General features: G+C 49.7%; 1 protein-coding gene across 35 annotated transcripts in view; it reads right to left on the reverse strand.

Annotated features, from left to right (window-relative positions):
* Nucleotides 1–21,824, reverse strand: part of AFDN (afadin, adherens junction formation factor) — a 129,194-nt gene that overhangs the window by 72,749 nt on the left and 34,621 nt on the right. For 22 of the 35 annotated variants that reach the window (XM_085015278.1, XM_085015247.1, XM_013984296.3 and 19 more), the window contains 4 exons: nucleotides 21,292–21,487; nucleotides 17,226–17,341; nucleotides 15,593–15,756; nucleotides 12,404–12,564 (listed from right to left, as the gene is read on the reverse strand). In XM_085015278.1, coding sequence (XP_084871404.1) covers nucleotides 12,404–12,564; nucleotides 15,593–15,756; nucleotides 17,226–17,341; nucleotides 21,292–21,487 — 637 coding nt within the window. Of the gene's footprint in view, nucleotides 1–12,403; nucleotides 12,565–15,592; nucleotides 15,757–17,225; nucleotides 17,342–21,291; nucleotides 21,488–21,824 lie in introns of those variants that run through there. The other 13 variants (XM_021085815.2, XM_021085839.2, XM_085015250.1 and 10 more) reach the window with 3 other exon arrangements.

The raw sequence follows: 21,824 nt of genomic DNA on the forward strand, positions 1-21,824 counted from the left end.
CATCTAAAGGAGGCAGGAAAAGAACAAAGTTCCAAGTCAGCAGAAGGAAGGAAATAATAGATCAGAGAGGAAACGAATAAATTAGATACCTAAAACAAAAGGAAAATTAATGAAACCAAGAGCTGTTTTTTTTAAAAGACAAACAAATTGTTAAACCTTTAGCAAGGCTCAACAACAGGAGAGACAACACAAATAAAATAAAAAATAAGAGAAATAACAGCTAACACCCCGGAGAAGCAAAACAACAATAAGAGAATTCTACGAAGAGTCACACGTTAACAAACTGGACAACCTTGAAGAAACGGACAAACTTCTAGGAACATAAAACTGCCAAGACTGAATCAGGAAGAAACAGGCCATGTGAATAGACCTATCGCTAGTAGTGAAATTAACTCTATCATGTAGAAAACTCCCATCAAACACAAGCCCAGGACCAGGCAGCATCACAGGAGAATTTTACCAAACACATGAAGAAGCACGGATACCCATCCTTCTCGAACTCCTCCAAACCCTGAAGGGGATGGACCCTCCCAAGTGCAGCCTATGAAGCCGCCAGGACACGGAAAACAAAACCAGGCAAAGACACTATTACAAATTACCTCTGACAAGTAGCTGTGAACATCCTCAACAAAGCATCAGCAAACCAAATCTAACAACTTGCCAAAAGGATCACATACCACGATCGTGTGAAATTTATTTCAGGGACGCAAGGAGGTTTCACTCGTCACGAATCAATCAATGCAATACCCCACATCAACAAAAGGCAAGATAAACTCCACATCATGTCAATATGTCAGAATTTTGTCATTGGACAAAATTCATCATTCACAACACAAACTCACATCCAAGTCAGAACAGAGGGAACACATCACAACATCATAAAGGCCTTTAACGGCAAAAACCCACAGCTAACGTTACGCTCCATGGTGAAACACTGAAAGCACTGCCTCCAAAACGAGGAATCAGACAGGGATGCCCATTCCCACTTCCATTTAACACCGCATTCGAGGGCCCAGCCACAGCAATCAGACCAGAAAAAGGAACTAAATTGAAAGGAAAGAGGTAAAACTGTCACGGCCAAATTCAGCAAAGCCGCAGGATATGATATTCATATGCAGAAATCTGCTGCTTTGCTATACAGTAGTAATGGACTATCAGAGAAAGCAAGCCAAAAAAAAAAAAAAAAAAAATTCCATTTATAATCACATCAAAAAGAATAAGATACTGTGAAATACTAAACCAAGGAGGTGAAAGACCTGAACTCTGAAAACTATAAAACTGTGTAGGGAAATTGAAGATGATACAAAGAAACAGAAAGATGTCCTGTGTTCTTGGACTGGCAGAATTAATGTTATTAAAATGCTGACACCACCCAAAGCAATCAACAGATTTAACGCAATCTCTATCCAAAAAAGACCCGTAACACTTTTCACAAAACTAGAGGAAATAGCCCTAAATCTAATGAGGAACATAAAAGACCCCAAACTGCCAAAGCCATCTTGAGAAAAAGTACAAAGCGGGAGGTACCATGCTCCCTAATCCCAGACTGTACTACAGAGCCACAGTAATCGAAACATCATGGTACTGGTACACACACGCCCCACAGACGCACAATCAACGGAACGGAGCGGAGAGCCCGAAACAAACCCACACACTTCTCTCTCACGGCCAGTTAATCCACGACAGAGAAGGCGTGAGCACAAACTGCAGAAAAGACCATCTCTTCAACAAGCGGTGCCTGGAAAACAGCACAACGACACGCGGAAGAATGGAATTAGGAGTTCCCGTCGCGGCGCAGCGGAGCCAATTCGACCGGGAACCTTGAGGTTGTGGGTTCGACCGCTGGCCTCACTCGGTGGGTTAAGGATATTACTAATATTATCATATTATGTTACTATCATATTAATAATTTTTTTTGCAAATGAAACAAAAGTAAAAATAAACAAACAGGACCTAATTAAACTTAAGGGATTTTACACAGTAAAGGAAACAAACAAGAAAAAAGACAACCTGCTGAATGGGAGAACGCAGTTGCTAATGACGGAACTGGTAAGTGGTTAACATCCAAAATACACAATGTTCATACAACTCGATGTCAAAAGAACAACCCGATTAAGATGAAAGAAGAGGATTCAAATCCGAGATCGGATTACGAGGGTGGAACAGAAGGACTGGAGCTCAACTTCTCTCCTAAAAACAACAAAATTACAACCAAATGCTGAGCATCTTCAACCAAATGGACCAGAAACCTTCAAAAGATATCCCACTCCAGAAGACAGAGAGGAGGCCACATCAAGAGGTAGGAGGGCGAGTACTCAGTACAAGCAACCCCATTCCTCCCGGGCGGGCAGCCCACAGACTGGGAAGTAACTGCATCACAGAGACTCACCTACAGGAGCGAGAGGTCTGAGCCCCACATCGAGGCCCCACACCTGGGGATCTGGCACCGGGAGAAAGAGCCCCTGGAGCATCTGGCATTGAAGGCCCCCGTGGGGCTTGTGCACAAGAGCTCCCCAGGACTGGGGGAAACGGAGACCCCATTCTTAAAAGGCATGCGCAGACTTTCACATGCCCTGGGTCCCAGGGCAAAGCAAAGGCTGCACAGGAATCTGGGTCAGACCTAACTACAGTTCTTGGAGGACCTCCTGGGAAAACAGGGGATGAATGTGGCTTATTGTGGGGGAAGGGCACTGGAAGCAGAGCTCTTAGGAGTATTTGGCAGCATGCCTTTCTCTGGAGGTGGCCGTTCTGGGAAAATCTGGTTGACACCCATCAGCCCATCAGCGCTGAGAAGCCCCAGACCAAGCAACAATCCAGGTGGGATCACAGCCCCGCCCATCAGTAAACAGCTGCCTAAAGACACCCCCCACCCCAGGCATACAGCCACCTCTAATCTCACCCAGAGACAAAGCCCCACCTAGCAGAGGGATAGGAATCAGCTCCACCTACCAGTAGGCAGGCAGCCCCTCCCATCAGGAAGCCTGGCAAGCTCCTGTACCAACTTTAGCCACAAAGGGAGGCAAACACCAGAAGTAAGAGAGGCTACAACTCTATTACCTATAAAAAAAGTCACCACACCACAAACCTATAAAAATGAAGAGGCAGAGAACTATAACTCAGATAAAGGAGAAAGAAAAACCCCAGAAAAACAGCTAAGTGATCAGGAGACTCTCAGCATCCAGGAAAAAGACTTTAAACTGCTGATGCTAAAGATGATGCAAGACATTGGAAATAAACTGGAGGCAAAGATGGATAATTTACTGAGCAAAGAGATACAAGATATAAAACTTAAGCAAGAAGAGATGTAAAATACAATAACTGAAATAAAAAATTCATTAAAAGCAGCCAACAGCAGAATTCAGGAGGCAGAAGAACGAATAAGTGAGGTGGAGGACAGACTAGTGGAAATCACGGATGCAGAACAGAAAAGAGAAAAAAGATTGAAAACAAATGAAGAGAGTCCCGGAGAATTCTGGGACAATGTTAAACGCACCAACATCCGTATTATAGGGGCGCCAGAAGGAGAAGGGAGAGAGAAGGGGACAGAAAAAAACACTTGAAGAGATAATAGCTGAAAACTTCCCTAACATGGGAAAGGAACCACTCACTCAAATCCAGGAAGCACAACGAGTACCATATACAATAAACCCAAGGAGGAACACCCTGAGACACATATTAATCAAACTGACCAAAATTAAAGACAAAGAGAAAATCTTGAAAGCAGCTGGGGAAAAGAAACAAGTAACATACAAGGGAACCCCGACAAGGTTATTGGCAGATTTTTTAGCAGAACCTCTGCAGGCGAGAAGGGAGTGGCATGATATACTTCCTGTGATCAAAGGAAAAAAACCTCCAACCAAGATGACTCTACCCAGCAAGGCTCTCATTCAGATTTGAAGGAGAAATCAAAAGCTTTACACATAAGCAAAAGCTAAGAGAATTCAGCAACACTAAACCACCTTTACGACAAATACTAAAGGAACTTCTCTAGGCAGAAAAGAAAAGGCCGCAACCAGAAACAAAAATACCACAAAAGACAAGGCTCACCAGTAAAGGTATATATACAGTAAGGATAGAAAATCATCCACGCACAATTACGCCACCAAAATCAGAAATCGTGAGAAGAAGATACAAATGCAGGACACTGGAGATGCACTTGCAATTAAGAGACCAACAACTTAAAACAATCTCATATACATAGACTCTTACATCAACACTTCAGAGTAGCTGCAAACCAAAAATCTACAGTCGATACACAAACAAGTAAGAAAAATCAACTCAACTGCAACACTAAAGATAGTCAGCAAACCACAAGACGAGAGAACAGAGAAGAAAAAAGAGCAACAAAACAAATCCAAAGCAATTAATAAAATGGCAGTAAGAACATACATATCAATAATTACCTTAAATGTTAACGGACTAAATGCCCCAACCAAAAGACAGAGACTGGCTGAATGGATAGAAAAATAAGACCCATATACATGCCGTCTTCAAGAGACGCACTTCACTTCTAGGGACACATGCAAATCGAAAGTGAGAGGATGGAAGAAAATATTCCACGAAAACGGGGATCAAAAGAAAGCCGGAGTAGCAGTACTCTTATCAGACAAAATAGATCTTAAAAATGAAGAATATTTTAAGAGACAAGGAAGGACACTACCTAATAATCAAAGGATCAATCCAACAAGAAGATACAACAATTTTCAATATCTACACACCCAACACAGGATCCCCACAAGACATCAGGCAACTGCGAACAACCTTAAAAGGACAACTCGACAATAACACAATAGTGGGGACTTTAACACCCCACTTACAGTCTTGGACAGACCATCCGGAGAGAAAATCCATAAGGAAACACAGGCCCTGAATGAAGCGTGAGGCCAGATGGACTTGACCGACATTTGCAGGCCATTCCAGCCCAAGCAGCAGAAAACATCCAACCACCTTTTCCAGACAAGATGGAGGACAAAGCGGGGGCTTATCTCTGGCATCAGCCTTCCAAGCGTTTTCTCAGGTCAGCCTCCCAGGGCAGCAGAAATAAAAGCAAAAACAAAGCAATGGGACCTAAACAAACGGACAAGCTTTCGCACAGCAAAGGAAACCATAAAAAAACAAAACAAAACAAAAAGACAACTTACAGAAAGGGAGTAAGCAGTTTCAAATGACAACTGACCAGGGGTTAATCTCTAAAGTACACAAACGACTTATACAACTCAACAGCAAAAAAGCCCACAACCCAATTGAAATATGGGCAAAAGACCTGAATAGACATTTCTCCAAAGATGTACAGAGGGCCAACAGGCACATGAAAAAATGCTCAACATCCCTGATTATGAGAGAAATGCAAATCAAAACTACCTTGACATACCACCTCTCACCAGTCAGAATGGCCATCCTTAACAAATCCACGAATAGCAAATGCTAGAGGGGGTGTGGAGAAAAAGGAACCCTCCTGCACTGCTGGTGGGAATGTAAATTAAATTAGTACAAGCACTGTGGAGAACAGGATGGAGGCGCCTCAGAAAACTACATACGGATCTACCACATGACCCAGCCATCCCACTCTAGGTCATGTATCATACACCTGGGCAAAACTTTCCTTGAAAAAGACACATGCAGCTGCATGTTCGCTGCAGCACTAGTCACATTAGCCGAGACGTGGAAACAACCTGAACGTTCATCGGCAGAGGAACACGGATTAAGAACATGTGCTATACACACACACGATGGAATACTACTCAGTCATAAAAAAGAATGGCATAATGCCATTTGCAGCCACATGGAGGGAACTAGAGACTCTCACACCAAGTGAAGTAAGTCAGAAAGAGAAAGACAAATACCATACGATGACACTTACAACTGTAACCTAATATGCAGCGCGAATGAACCTTTCCACAGAAAAGAAAATCATGGACTTGGAGAAAGGAACTGTGGTTGCCAAGAAGGAGGGGGTGGGAGTGGGACGGATTGGAAATTTGGGGTTAATAGATGCAAACTATTGCCTCTGGAATGGATAAACAATGAGATCCTGCGGTGTAGCACTGGGAATTATATATATGGTCACTTATGATGGAGCATGATAACGTGAGAAAAAAGAACATATATATGTATGTGTGACTGGGTCATCTTGCTGTACAGCAGAAACAACAGAACACTGTAAACCAGTTACAATGGAAAAAAATAAAAACGCTGCAATTAAAAAAAAAAAAACTAAGAAAATAGGCAGAAGAATTGAATAGACATTTTTCCAAAGACGACACACAGACGGCTAACAGGCACAGGAAAAGATGTCCAACACTGCCACTCATCGGAGAAATGCAAATCAGAACCACAAGGAGCTGCTACTTCACACCAGTCAGAATGGTATCGTCAAAAACTACAAACAACAAATGCTGATGAGGACACGGAAAAAAAGGCGACACTTGCACACTGCTTGAGGGAGTATGCACTGGTGCAGTCACTATGAAAAGTATGCAGGTTTCTCAAAAAACTAGAAATAAAACTATCACATGATCCAGCCATTCCATTTTTGGGTCTACATCTGAAAACCACCTAAAACATGAGTTTGAAAACATACTTGCACCCCAATGTCCATAGTAACATTATTTGCAGAACCCAACAAGTGGAAGCAACCGAGGCGCCCTCCACGGATGAGCAGACACAGAGGCAGGAGCGCGTACTCACGCGGGCCCTGGGACAGCGCTCAGCCCTAGGAAGCACAAACTTCTGCCATCTGCAACGACTCGGATGGACCCAGAGATGAGCACACTTGGTGACGCAAAGCAGAGAGAAGAAGCCCAACACTGTGTGCTATCACTTACCATGTGGAATCGGAAAACTAAAACACACAAGCGTACACACCAACAAGGGAAGAGACTCACAGACCCAGCAAACAAGCGAGGGGTTGGTGGTGGGAGGAGGGAGGCGAGGGCGAGCGGAGGCAAAGGCGGAACGACCCAAACGCCGACGCACCAGGCAGAGGCAAGCGGGCAGTACAGCCACTGCCGGGCCACACTTGCAGAGGGAATACAATCTCGAGAAGCATCCACTCACGCTGCCATCTACCCGAGGCTGAGACAATACTGGAAGTCAGCCACGCGTGGCTTAAAAAGCCAGCGCCCGTACGGTCTGCAGGGGTGAGGAGACCGGGGCGGCGCTGCTTCCAAAAGACGCGCGTCCTGGCGAGGCAGCTGGAAAGCGCCTCCTCTCGCGCGCGGCCAAGTGCACCTCGCAGCTGGACGGGGGTCCCTCCTCAGCTGCGTGTTGCAGAACATCTGCTGTCTCAAACTTGACTGAGGGCTGAGGCACTTGCCCAAAGCCCAAACCAAACCAAACAACACACGGACAGGCTCATTTTAGAGGGTTTTAGCCTGAAAGCGTGACGCCCTAGTGTCACCGTGGCAGAACCGCATCCCTCTCCATTTCCCAAGGAAGGAGAGAGAAAAGAGAAGCTAATGTTGAAGCCCCTGCCACAGACTAAAACCTGTCCGTATAAACATATGCTTCATTCTAAAATTAGGGGGGGATTACCCGTCCATTTGGAAGCTGAAGACAGTGTGGTTCACGGTACACAAGGACCCCAACCGTAACGCAGCTCCAGAGCCCGCGGCCCAGGACCCGCCGCTGCCAGACCTTCCACCAAACGATGGGGGTGCCAGGCTAACCCTGAGGGCACCGTGGGGTCAGGTACACCTGGAAGGCATCGCCAAGCAAACAGCCCTGAGTGGTAGCAAAAACACGTTCCGAAGCCCAGGACCAGAGCCTGTGACGTCTGATGAGCTGTGAAGAGAGTCAGGCTGCTCTAAGTCTGTCCCCAGAACGTGGGGACCAATCCTCGGGCTCACAGGGCAGCAAAATTAGACTCGGCTGCTCCTCTCAGGGATCCCATCCACACAGGACCGCAGCTTACCAACCCGCGAGCTACGCGGAGAGCTGCCGTCACTTGCAGGACGTGTTTTCCTACGTCATTGATGAAAGAAGACCCCAAACCACTGGAACCTCCTGCATCCGACTGCCGCAGCACTGGCCACAAACAGCGCTCCTGCCGACGGCCCTCGGCAGAGACGAGCACCCCCCCACCCGCAAGCGCCGCCTTCTCCCGAGGCCGCCGGGTCTTCGCCGCCTGTCCGTCTCTGTCCCACCACCCGCACGCTTCCCGCCCCAGGCAACCGCTTCCCGCGCAGCAGAGCGCAGCGCCGCCGCTCCAAGAACAGGCGACTCCCTGTCCGAGACGGTCTCTCCACTTGACACCCTCGCCGGCACCCCAGTCCCGGAGCCGGCGGCCTGAGGACGTCCTGGGCCACGGGCGCCCCTGCCAAGACACAGGGGGAGGCCCACCTTCGTCTCCAGGTGCCCCTTCCCTCCACAGACGGGCATCCACGCGGCTCCTCCTCAAGGCCTCGCCCTCGGGAAACGCCGTCTTTCTCTCGCCGGGCAGCTCCTCGCTCCTTTCTCTCCGCAGGGCCCACTGCCCACGAGCGAGCTCCGGGACTGGGTCCTTCCACGGCTACACAGGCCTCTCACCAGGGCCCGCGGCTTCCAGTCGCAACCCCTCAAAGCTACCCGCTGTTCTGCTCTCAGAGAAGCTGCTGCAGGTTTGAGGCTTGGGCCAGATGCTCAGCTGTCTAGATCCCTAGCTTACAACTCCCCCAGCAGTTTATTAACACGTCACATCAAATGCTCCCAGCGGGTACCCCCAATGGCAGGAGGAAATAGACACGGCTCTCGGGGAGCAGAGCCTGAAGTGACACACGAAAGGTTTCCTGTCTCGTCTCAACAACACATATAAATGCTGCATCCGCATCCACGTTAAGATGCTATTTCTATGGAATATTTTATGAAGTTACTCGTGAAGACAGACACTCTAAGCCAGCCACCTTTACCCGACGCACGCACCCCCGAGCTCATGCTTGAACCCTCCTCAGAGTCCCTGAGGAGTCACCTCCAACTCCTGCCCGTGGCCTGGAACGTGGCCAGCACACGGCAGGTGCCTGAGCAGCCCCGTCGCTTCTAGAGCCTTTACTACACTGCTTCCTCCTCGTCTCCGCACGTGCCCTCTCCTTCCTCCTACTTTTCTCTTTCAGGGCATCTCTCCCGGGTCGCTTCACACCCCGACTGAACGAGACAGGACACACACAGACAGACACCATGTGGGTCTCGAAGCTCGCCTAGTAAACTATTTACGGACCCAACGAGCCTCTCAGGGCCCCAGTTTCGCACCACCGATAACTACAACGCCCTCGAAGCGAGTGATCGAGCCTCGGGTGCGAAGGCGCCGACGCCCAAGGTAACCAGGCGATGCTCTCCGGGCGGCCCCCCACGGCGCCCCTGCGGGGAAAGCTAATGCTCTGGGCAAGCTCACACGAGAGGGCCAGCGCGACGCGGTCACGAAGGCAGAACCGAGGGACCGTGCGGGGAAGAACCACGGTGCCCGGACGACCTCAGGGATGGCGACGACGTAAGAAGGCCACTCATGCGACAGCGAAGGACACCGTCCCGCGAGTCAGACTCGGGTGTGAGCACTGCTCCCCCAGGGAGGGATCTAAGCTGCCGCCACAGAAACGTTCCAGGGGACAGCTACACAAAGAATCCGGGCACGAACACCCTTTGACTCAGGCTTGGATCAAGAGAATGGGCCCACGATTAAGCAAATCCTTGCCAGCCAAAAGCGCTCGAAGCTCGGCTTCCGAGAAAAGCTGCCGGTCCCGACATTCAAGCCCCAAGACTCTGGGTAGGTACCCGGTGTGGAGGGTGACGCCCAGGGGGCTGAAGCCCCGAAGGGAACACGGCAGCGGAGCCGCGGAGCTGACGACGCACCCGGTCTGGCCCAGCCGTCCAATGCGCCCATCTCTCGAGACTCACATGACGATGCTGTTATTTTCTAGCACGTACAACCATGTCTAACTTGTAACTTTATAAGAAATAGTTTACTTGCTGAATACAATTATAGGTTAAGTACAAACAATAGTTTTATATCAAGTATCTAAAACCATACGAAACCAACTTATAGACCAAATAGTAAAGTCGTATGTTTTAACATCCTTTACAACCTGTATTAATCCCCAGGATATGCGCTAACTAGAAAAATCACAGCAGGAGGGCACAGGATGTTTTCACTTACGTAAAGGGATTTACAGGGACAAGGGCTGGACTTCTCTAAATATGCCTTGCTTTGTAGATTTTAATATGAAACCATTAAACAACACTAAATTTTAAAGAAACACATCTCCAACATCAAAAGTAAACTAAAACCAGTAACCGAAGCGTAATCCATTGCGGGTTCGTATCACCAGCACAGGAATCGACGGTGTGATTTCAAGACACCGCAGAGATTTCACAAAAGAGCTAAAATGCTTTCAATATCATCCTGTTATTAATAACAGCATTGCTGGAGTCCCCGTCGTGGCGCAACGGAAACGAATCCAACTAGGAACCATGAGGTTGCGGGTTTGATCCCTGGCCTCGCTCCGTGGGTTAAGGATCCGGCGTTGCCGTCAGCTGTGGTATAGGTCGCAGATGCAGCTCAGATCTGCGTGGCTGGGGCTGTGGTGCAGGCCGGCAGCTATAGCTCGGATTGGACCCCTAGCCTGGGAACCTCCATATGCCGTGGGTGCAGCCCTAAAAAGACAAAAAACAAAACAAAACAAACAGCATTACTTTTATTTTGATGTTATAACTATGTATTATCAAGAAAAGCAAACAAGCAAACCATGAGGAAAGACAGTATGAGAAAAGACGGCGTGACCGTGAGCCTGAGTCTCCTGCCACACGGCGGAAACTGGGGCCACCCTGTACATCAGCTACACTTTGGTGAAGAGAAAACGCCCCGCGGGGGAAAAAACAAGAGAAACATGGTACTGTTCTTAGGAGGGAAGAATTTTATAAGAGAAAAGACAGCCAGATGTTCTAAAATCCCAGCAGTAAAGAAAACCAAGTACATCCTAAGCTCCGTCCACCAAGCAGGCTTGGACCCCAAGACCAACCGGGGACAAGGAGCCTCCCAGCCTCATCCCAGCGAAAGGAACAGGGCTCCTGAGGGAAGGAGCTGAGTGGGGGTGGGGGGTGGCAGGTGAGCCTGGACAGCCTGTCCTACGGCGAAGTGCTCCCAGCTCACTGGGGCCACAGCAGACGCAGGCGGCAGCTGGAACGACCCCCGGCTGGCTCAAAGTGACAATTCAAGAACCCGTAAGGACAATAACTGCTACAGGTGGGAAAACACTGAGAGGTCTCACACGCATGAGTTTATTTAAAATCTTACAAACCACTGCTCGCCTGTGGATGATACTAAGGTAAGCATTTCTGTCCCACTGCCCCTGCCCCCACCCAAACCCCTAAACCTGTATTTAACCAAGGAGATAGAGAAATCAAGATAGAGAAACCAAGGGATAAACAGCACAACAGGATGCAGCCAGCGAAACCTATGTGACATTCAACCTAGGGTTTTACAAGAAAGCAACAAATAAGCAAACCGAGCGGAAACTAAAGGAGCGGAAAGGGGGTCTCAGAAGGGAAGACATGGGGTTCCCACCGTGGCGCAGCAGTAAGTAACGAACCCGACTGGCATCCATGAGGACGCAGGGTCGATCCCTGGCCCCGATCAATGGGTTCAGGATCCAGTGTTGCAGTGAGCTGTAGGGTGGGTCACAGACCGGCCTCAGATCCCGAGTTGCTGTGGCTGTGGTGTAGGCCAGCGGCTGTAGCTCATTCGACCCCTGGCTTGGGAACCTCCATATGGCATGGGCGTAGCTCTAAAAAAAAAGCAGACAGACAGATAGACATAAAAAGACACATCAAGCCAACTGCAATATTTGGGTTTTATATGGATCCTAAGTCACATAAAGGAATTACCTGAGGCAATTAGGAAAATCAGAACAACGACTAGGTATTTTGATGATTTTTAAGGAATTACTGTCAATTCTTTTCTACGTGGTAACAGTACTATGGTTAGTTTGATTTCTAGTTTTGCTTTTTAAGACTTGTTACCTTTCAGGAAAATATATCAAAATATTTATGGATGAAATAATGAGCAAGTTGAAATCTGATTCAAAAATACCGTCTGGGAACGAGAGCGATAGATGTAGGAGTCTAACACTATTTTTAATTATGGAAGCTCGGTAACAAACACACTGGAAATTCACTGCGGCTTTTTTTCTTCTTTTGTACATATCTGAAATATTCTAGAACTTTTTGAAAGAGAGCCATACCAGGAAAAAATACACACCTCAACACACTCAAGGCATAACTGATTCTGTACCAGACACAGAGGGTATATACACTTGCTGCTAAGAGGCTGGGCCACCCACTGACTCGCCTTGAGCACGGCCTCGCACCCACATAAAAAACATCATCAAGTAAAAACCTTTCCAGCCCACGTAACAGAGAAACAACCCCGCGTTTGTACCGGAATCAGGGCGCCCGTCTGAGCTCCGAAACTCCTGCATCCTCTTTTCCAGTTTTTGCTGCCGCCTTCGCTTCATGACCACCTCGGGGTTGGAGATTGTTCGGGTAAAGCTAGTTTCGGGCATGTCTTTGTAAACCTCGGCAGCCAGTCGAGAATTCTCACTGTGAGGGAAAAAAGGCAGCAACAAGATCTTTTAACATGTGCCATCAGAAAAGGGTGAGCTGTCGTACAGATTCCGACGGCAGGCGTTCTCTGGCATCTTGCTCGGCACCATTCTGCCGCGTGCTATTCAACCACCTGCTAATTATTACGGATGAAGAATAAAGTTTCTCTCAATACAAACTAATGTACTGGGCTGAGCTGAAATTTATCATTAAAAGTTTGTGGAGCATATAAAACTTAACTATTGTATTTTCATAAATAAAGCTAAAAGAAAAATGTATTTTATACATTTTAGTAATTTCTACCAGGGTTACCCTAAGATAGACTAAATGAGTGATAAACATTCCAACTACAAGAAATAAAGGACTGGGGTTCCCATCATGGCGCAGTGGTTAATGAACCTGACTAGTATCCATGAGGACGCGGGTTCAATCCCTGGCCTCGCTCAGTGGGTTAAGGATCTGGTGTTGCTGTGGCTGTGGCGTAGGCTGGCAGTGCAGCTCTGATTCAACCCCTAGCCTGGGAACTTTCATATGCTGAGGGTGCAGCCTTAAAAAAGACAAAGAAAAAAAAAAAGAAGAAGAAGAGAAAAAGAAGTATTGAACAGACCTTTAGAAAAATTCCGTCTTCAAATATTGAGAACTCAAATAGCACGCATGATTTTTTTTAAACTGAAAGAGTCACCGCTATTCACTTTCTTGAAGCTGTATTTTTAAAAGGAAATTACTCCAACGTTCCTGTAACAAATCACTGTATAGAGTGATAAGCTGAAAACTAAATATTTAGGTAAGATTGATATACTTGACTAAATTTTGATAAATATACTTTAAAGATGTCCTTTTTAATCATAAAATAATTTAATCAAGCTTTGAACCAATCAAGTTGAACTTAACTCCTTTTAAGTAGTTCATTTTCTTCTTTTTTTTGTTGTTGTTGTTATTGTTGTTGTTGTTGCTATTTCTTGGGCCGCTCCCGCCGCGGCATATGGAGGTTCCCAGGCTAGGGGTTGAATTGGAGCTGTAGCCACCGGCCTACGCCAGAGCCACAGCAATGCGGGATCCGAGCCGCGTCTGCAACCTACACCACAGCTCACGGCAACGCCGGATCGTTAACCCACTGAGCAAGGCCAGGGACCGAACCCGCAACCTCATGGTTCCTAGTCGGATTCGTTAACCACCGCGCCACGACGGGAACTCCCCATTTTCTTAACACAAATAATTTATCACCTATAAACCAAAGTCATGCAACAAACCGCAGCCTAAGTTTTAACCTCTCCTCTTCCTTGGTGTCTTCAGACGTGAGCGGTCCATTCACCCAAGCCCTTCCTCTGCACAAACACACGAGGCAGAGGTCAGGTGCACCGCACAGGCACCACCACCACCGGGTCAAGATCTGAACACCCGCTGAGGCGTCCACAGGAGGCTCGCTGCCAGTCTAAAGGAAACATCGGCCACTGACAAACGGCCAACATCCACGACACACACGAACACTCAGAATCAACGAAAAAATGGAAAAGCCACTTGAAGAGGCCACCACGACAGAAGAACATAAACGCTCAATAAACACGCAGAAGGACCGCTACCCTGTAAATGAGGAACCAAGCTGGACCCACTGCAAAGACGCCGTGGTGACAGCGCTCTGCTCTGCATCGCCCCGCCGTCCACGATGGGAGTGGGAGGCTGCGGCAGGGCTCCTAGGGGTCCGGCCACCACAGCAGCCCGAGCTGTCCCTAAGCCACCCTTCCAGAACATTCCCTAAGAAAATTCTCAGACGAGTGCTCAACACTGTGACATGAATTTTCACCGGAGTATATTCATAACACGGAAAATAAACCCTGTAAACGACCCACAAGAACATAAAGAGCTGGTTACATAAACAGTGGAAAAACCATTTAATAACGCAGTTGTTCAAATTATTTCACACGGATATTTTGGTGAAAGCGTATATATGTGAAATCTATGTAATGTGAGTGGAAAAATGCCATGTGAAAAGGTGTGGCTTCACACTTGTTAAAGCCCCTGCACAAACACAGGAAGGGTGCACATCTGTGCAGCACACACACACACGACGGCTCCCTGTGGGCTCATGACCTGCCTGACAAACCTGACTTTCTAAACGGACGCCTCTACCTTGGCAAGAGCAAAGCCACACAGCGGTCAAGCCCAGGGCAGGTCCGAGGCCTGGGAGGGGCCCGTGGGCCGACTCCCCGCCAGCCCAGCCGGCAAGACGGACTGAGCCCGGAGCCGAGAAAGGAGGAGAGCCAGCTTCTCCCACGGCTCCCTTAACCCTCCGCTCCAAGGTCAGGACGCAAACGCCTTCGGACAGGTGAGGACACCTACGACACCTGTGACAGGTGTGGCAAAGGCAGCTGGCGGGTGTGGGCGAGCCGGGACTGGGAAGGGCTGCCATCCTCACTGGTCGTGCCGACCCCCGATCGGGGGTGTCAAGGGCATCGGAGTGTACGGGAAACCAGCGCTGCCCTGAGGACCGAAACACGGATACGAGAGGGAGGCCCAGCGAGGAGGCGGAGAACCCAGGCCTCAGCCTCCTCCAGCAGCAGCAGCACCGCCTCTCTCCGCCTTTGTGGGCGCAGTGAGCGAGGGAGGCGGTGGGCAGACCTCTCGCGCCGCCCCCGAGGGGCCCGGCACGGGGGCCCGCGACCCGGTGAGCTCACACGGAGCCTTCTCCGGCCTGCCCTGGTTATTCCATGAGGTCTGCTGCATTAAAAGCATTTGGCCTCGGCGTTCCCGTCCCGACTCAGCGGAAACGAGTCGACTAGGAACCATGAGGTTTGGGGTTTGATCCCTGGCTTCGCTCAGTGGATTAAGGATCTGGCGTTGCCATGAGCTGTGGTGTAGGCTGCAGACACAGCTCTGATCTGGCGTTGCTATGGCTGTGGTATAGACTGGCGGCTACAGCTCTGATTGGACCCCCAGCCTGGGAAGCTGGTGCAGCCCTGATAAGCAAAGAAAAAAAGCATTTGGCTTAAAACAAAAAGAAAGAGGAGTATTTCCAAAAGGAACTTACGTGTCCTCCCCGTGGAAGGGTCTATCATCTTTATCAGATGCTTGTCTCATCGCCTCTTTCTCTCTCTTCTTTTTTTCCTTCTTTTCTTTCTTGGAGAGAGTTCTCTTGAAGTTCTGGATAACGCCTTCTTTTTCCTGCTTTTCAGGTCCGTTACTTTGAGCCTTCTGATGAAAGGAACGTTATCACTCTGCTGCTACTACACAGACCACAGAGAGCCGTCACCAACCTCACTCAGCCTCCGCCAAAACCAAGGCCACCGCGCCAGGGAAGGGTCGAGGTTCTTGGTCCTGCCTGGTCTCACGGGTAGGCGAGTGTACCTCCCAAACCTCATACGGTCAAGGTCTCATTTCAGCGTGGGCAACTTTCCCTTCAATTCAAAATCCATAAGCAGGAAGGCAAACAAACAAAACTCAGACCCAGTAAGAAAACTGGAGTGGGAACCACGAATCTGAACCTCGTGGAAATATGGAAATAACTGTTTGAATCATGAGTACCTACTTTACAGACGTTTTCCTTACCTTCAAAAGAAACATCACGAGCAGCCCTAGTAAACTGGCTTTCGTGAAGCAAGGCTGTGAGTACGGAATTTGGCAAAAAGAGCTCCAGTTTCTTTGCCAGATCGCGCTTGTCTGTTTGCTTGTACTTAGGGCACAGCACGGCCTGCTAGCAGGCAGCACGGAGACCAGAGGCCTCTCAGATGACTCCACAGCTGACGGGCGAGGAGTCGAGGAAAAGGAGAAGCTAGCTCAGTGGGAAAGGACACGGCCTCCTGCGTCCTAAGTCAGCACCTCCACATCCACCGCGGCCACCCCGCGGCAGCCAGCGAGCCCGACCCACGGAGAGCTCTGGCGCCGCCACCGAGGCTCTGTGGGCCCATGGAAGGCGCGCCCGCTGAAGTGGCAGCGGGGAAACAGGAAGGGAGGCCCCGCTGTTACGTCACACACATTCACTACAAGGGCAGCAGGCCTCGGGAGCGAAGTGACAAGGACATAGCTGTCTTCCAAGACCCCTCAACTCGGGACACTGACGCCACACAGACGACATGGAAGCTGCTGCCAAAAGCCAATAATGGCACTTCCCCCAGTCTGTTGAGGGAAAAAATTAAATAGAATATTTTTCTCTAGCTATTCTTCACCTCTGCATTCGCCATCATTTGCCAATACTGAGTATCCGCTAAGAGGCCGCCGGCCTCCACGGCTGCCAGGATTTTAAAGGCACGCAGCATCCCGCAGACAAGAGCACTGGTGCGGGAACTGCAGACGCCCGCCTCCCGAGACGGCTCTAGAGCCACGTTCTCACGTCATCCAAAGAAACACGAGTTTGCTAACTTCTACCCTGACGGATCTACCGGGAAGCAGGTTTAAACAGGCTTTATTAAGGTGCACCTGCAAGTCCACACGTGAACAGTTCTTAAAGTTGAAGCCCCCTCGGAACAAAAGCCACAGGGAGAGCTCTGCTCTGAGAGGGAAGGGGCGGCGGCGGGGCCACGTGGCGAACAGGGGACGCGGCAGGCCGCCGCGGGCTCCTCTGCAGCGGCCTTCAGGGAGGGGAGAAAGGGCAGCGGCGGAAGAAGCCAGCTGAGAAGGAACTCTGGGGCGCAGCGGGCATCAGCCTGAGACCCCGAGGGCCCCACCTTGGGAGGAGCGGCGTCGTTCTCGTTCTTAAGGACAAACCTGCCCTCGCGGTCATCTTTATTCCAATTCAGCTGCACAACTAGGGGCTTCTCGTCTATATCCAATCTTCTTTCTTCTTTAGAACATGAAAAGAAAAAACCAATTAAGCCATGGTTACCTAAGGGCAGCAGCCAGTACAGCACTCTGATGCGCGTTTAATTTGAGAGACAGAACCCACCCATGACCCCGATGCCTCACCAACAGACTGAAATCTGATTCAAACTGCCAAGGGAGAGGTCAGCAGTTATTTCAGTGTTTGGGGGCTGCTGTATGAACCGACCAGACCCCAAGCAAGGACCACTTCCTGACAGCGTTTAGAATCTACCCAGGAAGGGAGTTCCCGTTGCGGCTCAGCGGTTAACGAATCTGACTAGGAACCACGAGGTTGCGGGTTGGATCCCTGGCCTTGCTCAGTGGGTTAAGGATCCGGTGTTGCCATGAGCCATGGTGCAGGCCGCAGACACGGCTCGGATCCTGCGTTGCTGTGCCTGTGGTGGAGGCCGGCAGCTACAGCTCCGATTCAACCTCTAGCCTGGGAACCTCCATACGCCGCGGGAGCGGCCCAAGAAATGGCAAAAAAAGACCACCAAAAAAAAAAATCTACCCAGGAAAAAAAGTGAAGGCCATACACGCAGGGCTTTGCTCTACATCCGCTTCTGCAGGTCAGGTCTCTGACACGCAACCGGAAAATAGGGAGATCATGTTAGCATCACACGGAAGGCCCGACGATTCATCAGACTCTTCTCACAACCATCCTCACGGCGTCGAGAAAGGGCAGCAGGTTGCCACCATCAGTCCTGGAACCGAGCCCAGCGCCGGCTCCTGCCCCCGGACGTCTGGCCCTTTCTCCTTAATGCGGCATCCTCGACCCACGATTCCCCCCTCCTCGAGGCAAGGGCATCGACTGCCTTCCTCCTTAAGGCTAAGGAGGAAGCCCCCGAGCCCCCGGCCCAGCCTGCCAGCCCCAACGACCCTGGGGAAGGCGCACACACAGCTCAAGGGGGGCCGGGGAGGCGGGGAGGCCGGGAGGCTCTCTGTGGTGGAGGAGGCTGCCTGGAGGCCCTTAGGCAACACTGCAGGTCGAGGGCAACGTTAGTCATCAGAATACAGGAAAAACAAACCCAAACAACTAGTTTATCAACTGGAAAGATGAGAAAAGAACGATCAGTTAGAAACTGGATCAAGAAGTTTGGAATTCCTGCTGCAAACCAAAATTACCAAGTTGTTCAGGTTATAAACACTGCAGTACAGGAGTTCCCGCCGTGGCGCAGCGGAAACGCAGCCGACTAGGAACCACGAGGTTGCGGGTCCCATCCCAGGCCCCACTCAGTGGGTTAAGGATTGGCGGTGCTGTGAGCTCTGGCGCAGGTCGCAGACATGGCCTGGATCCCCCGTGGCTGTGGCTGAGGCCGGCAGCTGTAGCTCTGATTAGACCCCTAGCCTGGGAAGCTCCATGTGCCGCGGGTACGGCCCTAAAAAGACCAAAAAAAAAAAAAGTAGCACATCAAAATCCCTCATGGTATGTTTTTTAGAGAATCAACACTAAGAACAATTAAGTGTAAATCATAAAAGTAAAACCCAACCAGGGTGAGATCTTCTAAAGCCCGCAGGCCTACCTGACGGGTGCAAATAGGCTCAGGGTGCTTCTGCATCTTTAGACTGTGAGCTAACTTCCGCCTTACTGGCTCACATACCTTTTGTTAAAACAGCAGAATTCTTTTAGTTTTCCAACTGGCTTCACATGTGGAATCAATGCAGAAAAAGGCTAAGAGTGGCATTGGCATGGTGCTGGGCTAGCGCTCTGGTTGGCACACCAGCCGAGGTGCCCAGCTTACATGCTACCTACCTGTTCAGGGGATGCATGGGGCACCGGCCACTGGTACTGCTGGCCGTGCTGGACTGGGCACCAGCCCTCTGGCTGGCGTCACACTAGTGTCAAACTGGGCCTTGCACGGCGCCTGCCAGCCGTGGACAGGAGGTGAGCTGGGCAGGGCCTCAGGGGCAGCCCCCCCTCGGGGAGCGAGTAACTGCGGCTAAGAATGGAATGACCGTTTCCGTTTCCCTGTCACTTGCTGCAGACTGTTGTTAAGCATCCGCCGGGCTGTTAGGGCATAAACACTGAACTCGACTGCGTCCAACCAGAGTAGAAGCAGCTGTTGCGTGTAGTCCCTACGGCCTGGAGGGAAGCCGCTACGATCTGCTGCCACACTAAGGGCTCCAGGACCCAACAAGGCTGAGAACCTGCACCCAGGCGGCTCCGGAGGCACCTGCAGGGCCCTGCTCAGAGCGCGAGGGGCCGAGGGCGAGGCCGGGCGGGCCTAGCGGTCACCGCAGGCGGGGAGACGCTTCCCTCTCCACACGCCTGCCACGTGTTTTCACCCCCCACAAGCAACGTGGTTTCCTTCTTAACTGGGCACAAGTCTAGAGCAGAAGATGTAAAAAATCAGACGCACGTGTCGACCTGAGACAGCGTCTCAGGACCCGACTGGGTGGTGCGCCAGTGACGCACAGGGCAGAGAGGACGGGCCACACGTGACAGGAACTTTCTTCCTCTCTGCAAGCTATTTGCAAAGACTCTGAGGTAAGGGAGAGAAAAACATCCAAGACGGAGACGACGTGCTCCTGCCAAGCTTGATTTGGGAACAGTTCTACCGGTGATAAGCCTCGCCCTCCCAAGAGTGATGGACAAAGACGGCCTGCCTTACGCACTGCTGGGGGGAACGCGCTTGGTGACAACCCGACTCACACACTACGAAAAGTTAACCCATTTCAAATGTACGAAGAAAGTTGTAGTTTTTTCTTTAATTCTTTCTTTCTTTTTGTAAATGGCTACACCTGCGGCATATGGAAGCTTCCCGGCTAGGGGTCGAATTGGAGCTGCAGCGGCTGGCCTACATCACAGCCACAGCAACACTGGATCCTTAACCCACTGAGTGAGGCCAGGGATCGAACCCACATCCTCACAGACAGTATGTCCGGTTCTTAACCTGCTGAGCCACAACAGGCATGCCAAAAAAGGCGCATTTTTGAAGTTAAGAAAAATGAAATATTTTCAGACAGGTTTTGCCACTGGAACTTAAACAGGTGTTCAGATTGGGTTTCTGCTATAAATAATCCTTCATTTACTGCTTTCACTGGAATTTGTTTTTGTTTTCTACAGGGGACTCAGTATTTCTAAGGCACTCATAAACAATTTTATAAATTTCTGCTTTTGTCTTTTTTCTTTCTAGGGCCGCACCCACGGCATATGGAGGCTCCCAGGCTAGGGGTCTAATCTGAGCTGTAGCTGCCGGCCTACACCACAGGCACAGCAATTCCAGATTCGAGCTGCGTCTGTGACCTACACCACAGCTCATGGTAACGCTGGATCCTGAACCCACTAAGTGAGGCCAGGGATTGAACCCATAACCTCATGGTTCCTACTTGGATTCGTTAACCCCTGAGCCGGGACAGAAACTCCCTAAATTTCTACATTTCTAATCAGCCCAAATTAAATTGCCATTTGATACATAGGATATTTCAAATCTTAAAAACAAAGAGAAATTACTAATTACAGAAGAGAGTTTCCCTAATTATTCCCAAAGAATCACGTTATTGTTCCACATTACAAAACGTCACAGCAGGATCAGTGATCCATACCCATAAAATACTGGGTTACAACTCACTGTACTAGAATCTACACATAGGAGTTACCCATATTTTTCCAAAATTAAGTAGCATGCTGTGTCACCAATGTGTAAGACAGCCAAGTCTGCTGGATATTTCTGATTATGAAATACCATGCTACTCGTCTTTGGAGAAATAAGCGTATGTAAAATGTATTTGTTCTGACTTCCAACAGACGTATGTGCTAAGATCTTAGAAGAACATTTCAAAGACACGTAAAAGTTTCACCACCTGCTGATTGCTCCCCCAGCACGCCCCCCAAAAAGAAAGAGGAGGTCGGTAGGAAAGCAGGGCCCCTGGACAAGGGACTGTGACGGAGCTCCCGCACCCCACGCCCACAAGCCCCGTCTGCACACTGACCTCCGCTGACGTGCACCTCGTAGAGCGAGTACTTGGGGGACGAGAGCATCCGCATATCCGGCCGGAACTTCTCGGCCAGCGTCTCGATCACATCCTGAGTGGTGGCAGTACTAGAGACCCGAATGCATTTTGTTGCAAAGTTTCCAGCAGCTTTATCTTGAAAATAAAATCTCATCACTCCATGGAATTCCAAATCCTAAAAAGAAAACACGAGATTTTTGTTTGTTTGTTTGTCTTTCTGCCTTTTTCTAGGGCTGCTCCCACGGCACATGGAGGTTCCAGGCTAGGGGTCAAATCGGAGCTACAACTGCCTGCCAATGCCACAGCCGCAGCAACGCGGGATCCTTAACCCACTGAGCAAGGCCAGGGACCGAACCCGCAACCTCATGGTTCCTAGTCGGATTCCTTAACCACTGCGCCACAACGGGAACTCCCCAGAAAACACGAAATGTTTTAGGGGAATACAACGTCCTAAAAAGAAGTCTTCCAGTTTAATTATGTGACTCGGGACATGTTACTTCCTCGAGGGATGG

Source organism: Sus scrofa, chromosome 1, assembly GCF_054392235.1.
Source record: "Sus scrofa isolate SSC_HxYL_T2T_F1_AM1 chromosome 1, Sscrofa_HxYL_maternal_Yorkshire_Landrace_v2.0, whole genome shotgun sequence".
Classification (NCBI taxonomy): domain Eukaryota; kingdom Metazoa; phylum Chordata; class Mammalia; order Artiodactyla; family Suidae; genus Sus; species Sus scrofa.